This window comes from Echinops telfairi, unplaced genomic scaffold (genome assembly GCF_000313985.2).
Source record: "Echinops telfairi isolate 266 unplaced genomic scaffold, ASM31398v2 ScPeMD7_7410;HRSCAF=8448, whole genome shotgun sequence".
Classification (NCBI taxonomy): Eukaryota; Metazoa; Chordata; class Mammalia; order Afrosoricida; family Tenrecidae; genus Echinops; species Echinops telfairi.
In genome coordinates, this window is record NW_022111310.1 from 1677218 (window position 1) to 1689757 (window position 12540).

At 53.0% G+C, this 12540-nt stretch overlaps 1 protein-coding gene across 1 annotated transcript in view; it reads right to left on the reverse strand.

The window, feature by feature from the left end:
* SHB (SH2 domain containing adaptor protein B) overlaps positions 1 to 12540 on the reverse strand; it is a 114442-nt gene that overhangs the window by 63220 nt on the left and 38682 nt on the right. Inside the window, exon 2 of the mRNA XM_004710996.2 lies at positions 4973 to 5093. Coding sequence (XP_004711053.1) covers positions 4973 to 5093 — 121 coding nt within the window. The remainder of the gene's footprint in view (positions 1 to 4972; positions 5094 to 12540) is intronic.

Genomic DNA, 12540 nt, shown 5'->3' on the forward strand with positions numbered 1-12540 from the left:
TGCCCTGCCCATCTCTCAAACAGGCAACAGGCAACAGGCTTCAGCTGGCTCTCACTCCTGGTGCAGGGAATCAGAGGGCAGAAGGCAGGCTGAGAACAAGGCCAGGTAGGGAGCAGGTTCTGTGCAGCATGGCTTTCCTTTAATTTCCTCTTATTATGCTATAAAGTTGATTTAATAATAAAAACATGCTTAGGACTTTTTCATGTGTAATTGCTCACATATAAAAAATTATGTGAAAATGCCTTTAATTAGTGCGCCGGTGATTCATCCCATGAGATGACACTTTGAACACTTTTATAAGGGATGCTGAGGGGAAGTCACACCTACAGTGGGGACTAACGAGCTGTGGACTCCCCAGACCCTCTGGGAGCACAGCCTCCTGGGGTGGATGTGCATGGATGAGCAGCAAGGGGGCTCCAGCACGGTGTGGCCCTGAGAGGGCCTGCCCCTCACGGACCCTTTCTGAGTCTTGGTCTTTGGGGGAGATGGATGTACCGACACCCCACAGGCTCACCGTTGTGGATTAAATGGGGAAATCTGTGGAAAGAGCTCAGGACAGTGCCTGGTACACAGTGAAAACCTGGGCAAGAGCAAAGCCCACCATCCACACCACCTGCTCTTGTCCATGTCTTCTCAGATATCTCATCTCCTACCACTCCACCTCCGAGCCCATGGTCAAGCTCTCCCTAACCACACGTGGGCAGAGCTGGGTCCTCCACACAAGACACGCAACCACGCCACCTGCAAGCTACAGGACAGCGAGCGTCCTGACCACCTGGGCACTGCCCATGGCATCAGCCAGTCCCCTTGCGGCTGCTGTCTGAAGCCTAGGAGTAGACAAGGCTGTGAAGTAAGGCCTAGAGGGAGCAGCCGGACTTTGCCGGCCCAACAGGACGCTGGGCCTGGCCTGTGACACCAAGCTCACAGAAACGAAGAAATGCCCTGATTTTTTGCATCTACAGATGAGGAAACTGAGGCATGGTGAGCAGCAGAGTGTGAGAAGGGGAAGAGGGCTGAGTCTTTCCAACAAGTCAGGCTGGCATTAGCCAGCCCCACTTCTCTCCAGAGTCACTTCCAAATGCTCCCTTGCTAGAGTTGGTCCTACCTGATAAGTGACCAACACCAAACTAAAAAGGCAGGTCACAGTAGCTCAGAGCTGAAGTAAACCTCAGGGGTGGTGTGGGCTGGCCATCCAACCTAGGCTTAACTGCCCTTCGTATTATCTCCCAATGTCGACCATTTGCCTCTGCTTGGATAACTCCAGTTGATGGACAGTTCACTGTCTCACAAGGAAGCGTCATGAGAGGTAGCCAAGCTTCTACAGTATTAGGACTTTCTACTGGAGGCTCGGTTTTCTATTCTGTAAAATGGGAAGCTTGGGCTGGATCGCTAGCTTTCCAATTGGGCTCCAGAGCTCTAAGCTTCACGGAAGGTTTCTGGTGCTGCTGCTGGGGTGACAGAAGTAGTGGGGATGGGAAAGGAGGCCCAGCAACTCGTGGGCATGTGGACTCTGCGGGCCTGTGAGGAGCTGAGCCTTCCCACTAGAGTGACAGCACGGTCCCTGCAGGAGACATGCCAGGAAACTTCAAAAGTGCATGGAATACCTGGACAGTGGGATTCTCCCGCATGTGTTTTGTAGCCTCCTGTGTCTAGGCGGCAAGGCAGAGTGAGAGGAGCCCCTGGGGAAACAGGCCGATGTCCTTAGCCCAGCCACAGCCCACCAGACAAGGCCAAGTCCCCTGCTTACCAGACACACCCAGCAAGCACTCTGCACACCTGTCGGAGGAGCCAAGGGGAGAACTTCCTCACCCATCCAAACCCTCGCTGGCCATGCAGGGGAACCCACCGGGCCCCAGAGAGCCACCCTGCATGGTGGCCCTGGGAGTCAGTCTCTCAACTGCCTGGTTAGCTGGCCCATCTGGGAGGACTGACTAAACCCCTGTGCTAAAATGGAGCACAGGAGTGCACACTCCCACTGTCGTCGAGTTCCAACCCACTGTGCGGCCTCTGCTTGCTTTGTTGAGTTTTGCCTTCTGGTTACTTAACATGTGTCTGAGTGTAGAAGCAGGGCACACTGATACTGAAGCGGTGAGCTTCTATGCAACTTCTCCAACCCCCAAAGACAGGTGCTGCCTGCATCCATAGAGATACTGAAAGGCAAGAACAAGGCAAAGCAAAGGGGAAAAGACATATTTGACTTATGCGAAAACCAACTGAATATGAGCAGCCAGAAAAGTTGGGGTCACCTATGTTTGACCCTGAAAGGGTGGGTCTGAAGGCCTATAGGAATTCACACTGCAAGCTGTAAACAAGGGCGGGAGGACTTCGCAGCTGCTACCATTCTGGCGCCTGTTCCCCATAAACCCAGACGATGAAGCCTGGGATGAGGGGCTGCTGTGTGGTCACTGCTTCACATGAGGCAAGTGCAGTCCGTGGGTCACGTTGGTGGCATGTGGCCTTCCCAGATGCAGGAAGGGTACAATCTGCTCTTCAGTGTCACGGTGGTCACGTGTAGGCCCTGCACAACACCCGTTATGGTACGTTATGCTCACCCAGACACATCTCACCCCTGCCCACTGCCTGCAGCAGCCTCCCGTCCCCCGCATTCCTCCTGCCTGCTCCAGAGAGCTGCTTCCCAGAACATGACTCAGGCCCGGCTCGCCCTAGCTCACGTCAACCCCTGCCACCAATCACTGAGGTGATGAGACCCACAGAGAACCCTGAGATGAGGGAGAACTGCAGCAGAAGCATTGAGAAGCACAGCCAGAAAATGGCCCACTCAATCTCCTGGGGTCTTAGAAACAAGGTGCCCTGGTGGCACAGTGGTTAGGAACTCAGCTATGAACCAAAAGTCAGTGGTTCGAACTGGCCAGCGGTTCCACAGCAGACAAGACATGGCAGTCAGCTTCTATAAAGATATAGAACCTTGGAGTCCCGTCCCTACAGGGCAGCTCTACCATCCTATAAGGATTGCTCTAGTCTGCACTGAGAAGCCATGGTATGTGTGGCTGGTCCAGGGCAGCAAAGCTCTGGATGCTTCTTGGCGAGAAAGCCAGAGATCTTGAAACAGGTGCCTGGCTAACTCAAATGGTCCTGCTGTGGACCTGGCCCCTACAGAGCATGCCCCATGAAATGTCAGCAATCCAGTCAAATGACCACTTAACTGGAGTCCCTGGTAGCACTTTAGTGGGGGTTCTGGCTCTCTGCAAAGACTGTGAGGGCCTGAGGCTGCTGTCCCACCCCAGGAGCTGAGTCTGGACTCCTAAGCCACCAGCCTGCCTGCAGCTCAGCATCATCTGCAAGACCTCCAGCCACCCTCTGCCTCCATGCTGTCCTAGCCACTCACTGCTAGCAATGTGGAGATAGACGGCTGATGCTCTCTGCTCCCCTCCCTGCAACTGTGTAAAGCTTAATGAGCATGTATGTGCAAGTGCCCAGCATCAGCCCAGATACCCAGATGTCAAACACATGCCTCACTCTTGCTTTCCCACCCACCCCAGCCCAGAGGCTACCCTGCTAAGTCAGGCTGTACCGGGCAATCCTTGGGCGAGTCCCCTCTCCTCCTCAAGCCTCCCCTGCTTCATCTGTAGGGTCCTTGCAGCCCTGGCATTCTCAATGCACTCAAGTAGCCCCCACTGGCTCCTGAAACTACCACTTTTTGTGCCCTGGTCAACACTCACTAAATATTTGACTGGCCAAAAGCTATAGGGGGTGGGGCACAGAGGCCTCAGCAGTGTCCCTCTCCCACCCACCGAGTTTTCCAATCCTAGGGAAAAAGGTAGAGAGAAGGCAGGAAGGCAGTGGAGGGGCTATAGCACCAAAGAGCTTATTGTGGGAATCTCCACCTTGAGGCTCAGCCTAAGTCCTTCTGGGCAAGCAGTCTCTGCTTCCGCCCTGAGCCACAGAACCACTTTCCAGAAACAGGAGGAGTGGGAGGCAGACACCTGATGCACCCTCAGACAACCTATTTTATGGGGCCTCCACAGCTCTGTGGAGGCTCACTCGTCATGAGCTCAGCACCTACTCTCTTCTTTGCCTTCCTCCTCCCTTAGTTTAAGAGCAACCAAGAGAAAGTGCTCAATGACAAGCACACACACAAAACCCCAAATGACCCAGCACACTCAACTGAAACCACCACCCCTCCAGAATGAGGTTCCTGCATCCAGCGAGCGATACACAGGGCGCCCAGTCATCAGGTCTAAACCTTCTGGGAGGCTCCACACCTGTGCCTGGCCACCCTCCAGCAGTTGGCAGTGGGCTGGGCCCCGAGGGTGCCAACAACATGGTCACTATTCTCTCCCTGGAACTGTCCACCTAGGCCAGGAGAACCCACTTAGGGGAATGCCCCTCTGTGCTCATCTCCCTCTGTCCCAGACAACTGCTCACCTCCTGAAGGTTCTCTGAGCAAAATTTGGACAGGCCCCTAGGAAGCTGAACAGCTGCTGGTTTTCCGGGGTCTGCACATTGCTTTGACCAGGCCAACAGGAAAGCAGACCCAGGGGGACAGCCTCCACATTTCCTGTGAACCCACCACATTTCTTAGTGCTCCTTCAGCTTCTAAACAAAGACTTCTGGGTAGGTGGCCAGAAATAAATGTGTCCTCAAAAAACATCTGGCAATGAAAGCAAGGTGACCCAGACTGCCACCCCTTTTTTCCCTGGCTGCTAGGAAACTCGAGATAAATTTTATGTCAAATGTTGTCTCTTCCTTCCATCAGATAGACGAAGGCTTCCCTCTTCTCTGCACTGACTTCTGGCCCTGGTCTTTGGCTGACTGCCTTTGACACCTTTGTGTCTGGACTTTCCCTATGCTCGGCCGGTTTCTTCCTGATGACGGTGCAGGTGAAACAAACTGCTAAACACACTGTGATGAACATTTCATGCCACATGGCTCTCTTGGCCCACCCCACCGAGGTGAGCCTGGGCTGCTTCCGAGGGCCCTGGCTGCTCCCTGTGCCCACGGCTTGGCGTACCTGTCATGATCCTCTGGGCTTCATAGGGTTCCATGTAGCCGGCACTCTCACCCTTGCCGGCTTTGTTCCTGAGATCATTCTTGGCGTCAAAGGGGTCCGAGTAGTCGTCAGCTATGGTCACCTGGAGGGAGAAGGACAGGGACGGGTGTCAGTCCACCCTTCTGTTCACAGCCATGCTCAACCCCCATAGCATGACCAGGCTGGCTGAGTAAGTAAGGGGGCAGAGGGGCATGGTGGCAGACACCAGGCCCAATGTCTGTCCCCAGAGGGTTGCTAAGGAGGAGGATGCAAGCTGGCAGTGTTCCACCTTGAGGGATGAACCTGAGCCTCTGCATAGACAGGGGCACTCCAGAGACAGTGGTGTGGGGCCTGGGCAGGGGCAACAAATGGCACAGGAGCGCAGAGGCAGGAACCTGTGTGTGTGTAGGGGTGTTTGGTGGATGTGAGATGCTCGGTTTGATGGCTGGAAAGGAGCACAGGGAGCCTGGAAACGCTGACAGGCTCACCGTGCTGACTGAGGCACAGAAGAGCTTGTCTTGAGATAACCGGTCTCAGCATTCCAGTCCCCCCAGTCTGGAACACAGCCATGGCCTGGGTAACCAGACGATGTGGGGAGATCAATGCACTGTCATGAGGGCTGTGGGCCCAAGGAAAACTGAAGCAGCTCAGGGGGACAGTGGACAGAAGAGCCAGAAAGGGCCTAGAGGCAACATTCCCGAAGACCTTCAATACCACGTGGGGAAACTGAGGTCCCAGGGAGTGGGGCAGTACCAAACACACAGCCTGAGCCTCTGCCTCCGACTGGCCACATTTCAGAAGCCAGCCCCTGGAGAAGCCCCAGGAAATGTGGTGAATCTGGACTCGGCAGACCACACTTGCCCCGAGGAAGATAAAACTCAGAGGCTACAAGGACGCGTGGCAGTTTTCCCTACATTTCTTACTCCGCAACTTTAACTAGGTCCCTAGTCGGCACAAAGGCTTGATGTACTCTGCCACCTAACTCAGGGTTGGGGTTCGAGTCTGCCCAGGTGGCTCTGAAAGAAATTGAAAGTCGCCTACCTACTTTCAGAAAACCATCCAAGGAAAATTCTATGGAGTATGGAGAGCTCTATACTTGGACTTGCAGGGAGCAGAAGTCAGTGGCAGCTGGAGGAACCTTTATTAGGAATGCATTTTCCATGAACCTACCAACCCCAGTCCTCAAAACACACCCGAGTGTCACCACAAACCCACTGTGACTTCAAGTCATCAGTCTGGTCACACATCTGGCCTGGGGACAAGCCTCTCAGCCAGGGCTGACCCCCTCTGGGGAAGGGGTAGGTTAGCATTGCTTTCAACCTTCCTGGTTACCTGAATTGTCATTTAAATAGTGGGTTTAATTAGAAACTGCCCTCCAGGCTTTGTCCTTTTGTCCTTGTGGTCATTCTGGGCATCAAAGGGATGCCAAGTTGTCAGGAGCGGTTGGCTGGCAAGAAAGGCTGGCTGGCTGGCCTGCCAGCCTGGAGGGAAGAAATCCCCTTCTTTGTCTGTCTGCTAATGGCAACTTGTGGCAGCAGGCCTGGCAGAGTGCAGGGCAGGGGTGACCTCGGCGACAGCTCACTTCCAGCTGCCCGAAATGTGATGCCCTCAGAGGAACAACAGGCAGAAGCTCTCACTGCCCCCAAATGAGAGAAGACTTGTTAGCGAAGACCCGGCCTCACTGGCCTACCATTTGAACCACTGTGCCCCCCACTGCCCAGCACTTCATCTTGGTGGAGGGATGGTCTCTGAGTCCCTGAGGGGGCAGCTTCCAGATGCTGACACTGTAATCATGGCCCTGAGAGAGCGCGTGCACGCAAGAGAGCTATTGACACTCAGCTCAAATGACATTAGGCAGAGGGAAGAAGAGAGAGGGTGGGGGAAGCAGGCTTGACACTGTCTTTCATTTGATACTTCTACTTTGTCTCTTGCAGAATACATTAGGAAGAAAATCATACAAGTGGACCACTGTCCAACCCAATACCTCCGCTGCCACTGATCTAATGAAAGGTCTACGACTCTGGGCACAGGGCACCACAGTCCACATGGAGGAATCAAAGAACGTGCTGTGGGTGGCATCTCGCCCAGTCTTCCTCTCTGTGTCTCTGTTCAGCATGAACATTCCCCATCTAGTCTGCAAAATCATCGTTGGGGAGGGCTCAAGAGGGGGCTGGACTGCCTTCTCCCAGATGCAGGAATCCACACTCTCCAGCCCCTCTGTAATTTGCAAACACGGACGCTTGAAGGATATAAACCAAATCTTTGTTCGCTCTGGGACAGGCGCACTGGGAGTCCTGGATTCAGCAGGCACTATCTATATTTTCTAATTAAAATGAGATCTAAGCCCTGACTGTCATGGGGCCCCCCAGCTGCCTGCCCTGCTTACTTCCGTTTCACTAAGAATTTACAAATCCTAAAACCAGGAAAAGCCCCTGGCCTCTGCTGACATGTGGTTCCAGTTATACCTGCTGACAGCCCAAAATCCTTCCGTTTAAAGAAAGAAAAAGAAAATGTTTAGAGTTCTGTTCATTTAAGAAGCAAATAAGAAGTTTATATTTAATCAATTTTGAACTTCAAAGTGAGGTGGGTGGAGGAGAGCAACCTGAAACTCAGCAAACAATACACCCAATGCGCTGACCTTTCACAAAAGCCTGTTGCCGATCTGGGAGTAAAAATTTAACCAGGCTTTAGGTAGAGTTGAGTGGGCAGTCAACCAGATGTCATGGGCACCGACCCAAGGACTCAGCAGCGTGGCCATGATATACACCGTCAGGTTGGCTGGGTAGGGCGGCTCTGCTGCATTTACAGAAAGGGACCGTGGGTCCCTAGATGTGGGGTTGGAGCCCTGCTGGGACCACTTTGCTTTGCTCTAAAATGCCCCATTTAGCAGACAAGCCCCTGAAATCTAATTGCACAATTCGACCAAAAGGGAGCCAGGCAGGACTTCTCTGCAGGTCACACCACCTGGGTCCACAAAAAGCTTTCCTTTGACTTTGATCTGAGATTGGCCAGGACCTGGCAGGACATCTGACCCCTTTGAGGCTTGTTGAGGGTCACGCAAGGCAGGGGTGGGGCAGCAGCAAGCAGGCAGGCAGGCTGCTGGAGGTAGCCACCTGGCCAGAGAGCCATCTCTCACAATTGAGGCCCCCCAGGGCAAATACACTGGCCTGCGTTGGACAAAGGCCCCAAACCCCAAAGCCAAACTCACTGACATCAAGTTGGTTCCCCTACAGGGCGGAGCAGAACTGCTTCCTAGGGGTTTCAAGGCTATAAATCTTTACAGAGAGCCAACAGCCTAGTCTTTCTCCTGAGGACTGGCTGATGGGTTTGAACTGCTAACCTTGCACTTAGCTGTCCATCACACAACCTACCATAACACCAGGGCTCCTGAAAAGGGGCAGTGATGACAAAACCCCAAGCAAGGTCTTCTTCTGTTTTCAAATAAACTACAGAACCCAGCTCAGCTGAGAGCCAGGTGGATTTTCACACTCCAGCAGCAAAGCTGGTGTCCTCTGTAGACCCAACTCAAGCCCCCTGGCTTTTCACATTACCCAATGAGGTGGCCACAGGTGCCCACCAAGCCAACCCTCACATTCCAACTCCCAGACTGGAATTCTAGAATTCCATTGTGCCAACCACCTCTCGGACAGCTGGAGACAAGAGTGGGTGCCATACACTTCCTGTCTGTTACAGAGGAGCTGCCAGGAGGGACGGGTGCAGTCTGAGGTCCTGCTGCGCCTGACTCAGGAAGCATCTGTCCTATTAGTCCCCGCAGGAAGTACTGGGACTGGTGAGCGCCAGCTTACCCACACTTCCATAGGCACAAGCTAGCATACTAGCATTTTAGTGATGCTGGAGAGCCAGGCCCTCTCCTGTGTTCTTTGTGGGAATGCCAGCTGGTAGAGCACTGTGAAGGGTAACTTTTGGTACAAACCCATTAAAATCTAAAAATACACATAACCTTACTTCAGACGTGTTACTGAGGGGGCCTGATCCCTGGAGAAGAACACAGAGGGTCAGCAAGATGGATGACACAGTGATTGTGAGGCTGGGCAGTGCTTCCAGCTGTGTGGTACACAGGCTCACTATGAATGGTAGCCGGCCTGGCATTACCTAACAACCATTTTCTCTCATCTCAAATGTGTATAGAGACATGGCAGGATGCTCACTAGGGAAGAAATATAGAAATAGCTGCAAGCAACCGCTGTATCCATTAGTAAGGTAACTGAAAGAAACAGAGCCCGTTCCATACTTCAGGGTAGTATGCAGCAGGTTTGAAAATAAACAGCCCACTGTCGTAGAGTTGACTTCAACTCATAACTGCTTTATAGGAACAACCAGCTTCATTTTTCGTCAGAGGAGCAGCAGCTAGTAGGCTTGAATCTCTGACCTTGTAGTTAGTAGCCCAATGCTTGGCTTAGCTACCAGACAGCACCACTAGGGCTCCTTGTCCTCATTGTTCTCCAGGACATATTTGTGAATGGGGGAAAAAAAAGCAAGCTGTAGCATGACCAAGGCAACAAGCTGTCCATTCATGAATCACAAAACAGACAGCTTGTAGCTCTATGTCAGTTTCAAAAACGTCTGGGAGAGACTCACCCCAAACTGACACTTCCTCTGGGAGGAGGAACAGGGACTGGTGTGGTTGGGAAATCAAACTCTGTCTGTAATGTCAAAACATCTTTTTTAAAAACCAAGGAGAGCTTATGCACTTTTTATATGTAAAGCTAGGCTTCCTATAGAACATTTTCAGTAGACTGTTTTCTAAACCTGCCTGTGGAGAACATGACGTGGAATACATATTTTAAAAACCAGCTTCCTAGACTCAATAATCTGTATAGTTAGCAAGCAACCCAGGTGATTCTTATCAGGAAAGTTGGGAAAGCATGATGCTAGAGACACCCTTCCTGCCCTGGAAAGTCTAAACACAGCCTCCAGCTAGGACTCAGGAATTCACCCTGCCTAGGATTTCTCAGCACTCTTCATTCAGCAAAATGAAGCAAGAAGCACATGTCAACTGCAGCTCTTGGCTTTCATCCCTGGGACCAACTGGAGTAAGAGATGACCCAACCCGTCCTGGTCCATCTCCAGGATCTAAGACCTGGAGCTCATGGCACCCTGAGTGCAATCCTGGGGGCTGACCTGGATTGAGCAACTGGGCCTGTGCAGGGGACGGGAAGGCAGCCCAGCTGGGCCCTGTGTGGGAAGCTCTGGGCTCTAAAACTCACATCAGCCTCTAAGGCAGCAGTTCTCAACCTGTGGGTTGCGACCCTTTGGGAGTCGAACAACCCTTTCACAGGGGTCGCCAATTCATAACAGTAGCAAACAACAGTGATGAAGTGGCAACGAAAATAATTTTATGGTTGGGGGTCACCACAACATGCGGAACTGTATTAAAGGGTTGCGGCATTAGGAAGCTTAAGAACCACTGCTAAAATCTACCGGCTCTCAGCAAACTCCTTCTGCAAAGATTACCTGGCTCCAGATAGGATCCTGGAGTGCCACTGAAGACATACATCGGCATCCCTGCAAAAACCAGGAAGAACGGGAGAGGTCGAGTGGCCCCCGTCGTCTGACAGACTCACGTTCCAGGGAGTGGTCACCCTGAATGTCACCACTGCCTCAGACCCCTCCATGTACTACAGTTGGTGGGACCAGCAGCACCCAGGCTCTGGACCATGAGGAGGGCAGCCCACTCTCAGGCGACAAGACCTTTAGACCCAGGATGTGTTCCTGTGGTCCTCCCAAGTGAGCTCCCAGCTTTGCTTTGAGGGAGCACCACCTGGAGTTGCTGTCAGTCAGTGGTGGCAGTCAGGGGCCACTTGCTCACCTGCTTGCCATCCAGAGTGTGCTGGAGCAACTAGCTCTTTGTATGTGTGTGTGTGTGTGTGTGTGTGTGTGTGTGTGTGTGTGCGCGCGCGCGCGCGCGCATCAGGTTCTCATCGAACAATCCAATGCCACGAATTACTCGGTGGGTGCCGTAGGTTACACCCCCCCCAATGTGTCATTATGCTCATGCATGCTGCTCTGTTCGCATCATTTCTAGGGCTCTAGCTTTCCAGCCCCATTGTCTTTCTTTTAGAGGCATTTTCAACCCTCTGGTCTCATAGAGAAGGTTTGTTAAAGGAGCTCATCAGTCCCAGGTGATCGTCTCTTAGAGCCCTTAACAGTCTTGGGGTCATGGATCTCTTCGGGGATCTGACAACTGACCCTTTCTGCTTACACCCACCAACTAAGTGCTCAGCAATTCAGGAAGGTCCCGAACCCCAGGTGAAGACCATGATATTAGAGTCCATTACAAGGGCAGTGGAGTCTGGAGCTGTGTCCTCTTGGCCTCGCTGACTCTCTGGTAGTCGAACCACAGCACACACCAGGGTAAAAGTGCAGTGCCAGCTTTCCCTGGCCTGCCGAGCTGTGGTGGCCAGTGAGACAATAGTGGCACAAAGCATTTTGTTGGGGAACCCAGAAGCCACGTGGCCTTCTGGAGTAAGGGCTGCCTGGCCACCTCTCTCACTCAGGGGTCAGCAGCACTCTCTGAAGGTGAGTGGGCAGCGTATGGGGCATGAGGTGGTGGCAGCAGCCTCTATGTCGCTGTCCCCATTGGTGGGCCAGAGCCCTGGAAGGCCTACTGTCCACGGGGATAGCACTAAGAGATGGGGCTTAGTGGGCAGGGACTTGGCATCTGGAGAAGGAATCAAAGCCCCGGGAGTCGAGAGGCAGGCAAGGAATTCAGGAAGAGCACCTAACAGCCCATAAAGGGACATGGCACCCAAGGGATCAGGCTCTTGCCAGCAGAGGTGACCAGGCTGGGCTCTGCAGCGATAAAAGACCAGGCTAACTAGACGCTCTTTATCTGTGCTCTCTGTGCTGTCTGGGTGTAGATTCGGTGGGGAAGCCCAGGGTCGCCTTGGATACGCAGGTCTGAGCCAAACCCTTGTTCTCAGGGCTGTTTGCTGAACCCAAATTGGGGTGGAGGCAGGCATGGTGACAAAGCCCCTGTGCTGGCCAGTAGCAGGTAGGCTGCAACAGCTGCCTGTGCAAACACATGGAACACTGGGGACCCGGCAGAAAGGGCACGGCTGAGCAGGGGCACTCCAGAACCCGGAAGCTCTGCCCCACTCCACACTCACTGGGCAACTACAAGCACCCCAGCTCATCTGTGAAATGGACAGAATCCTTTGCCTTTTCAGCTTCAGGTGGGTGGGGGGAGGAGCGAATAATGAGCTGCTCTGGGGAAGGGTCAGCAGTTTCAAGGAAAGGCTTCAATTCTCTTACAGAGCAGGGGGCACCTCTTGGGTGACCGGTCTGAGCGAAGTGCGGGGACTCGCAAAGCCACTTCTGGTCTCTGCCCAGCAGCTGAACCCCTAATTGAGGAAGCAAGACAGAGACCTGAGAAGAAAGCCTAGCCAAGGTCCTGGAGCCACACAGTAAACCGGCCACACTAGGCACGGCCACAGCTGTCACATTACTCAAGGGCAAAAAGAACTGTTTGTGAATGATCTTTCTGTCCCTCTTTTATGCTTTCAGTGAAGAGCACCTTTTAGTTTTTT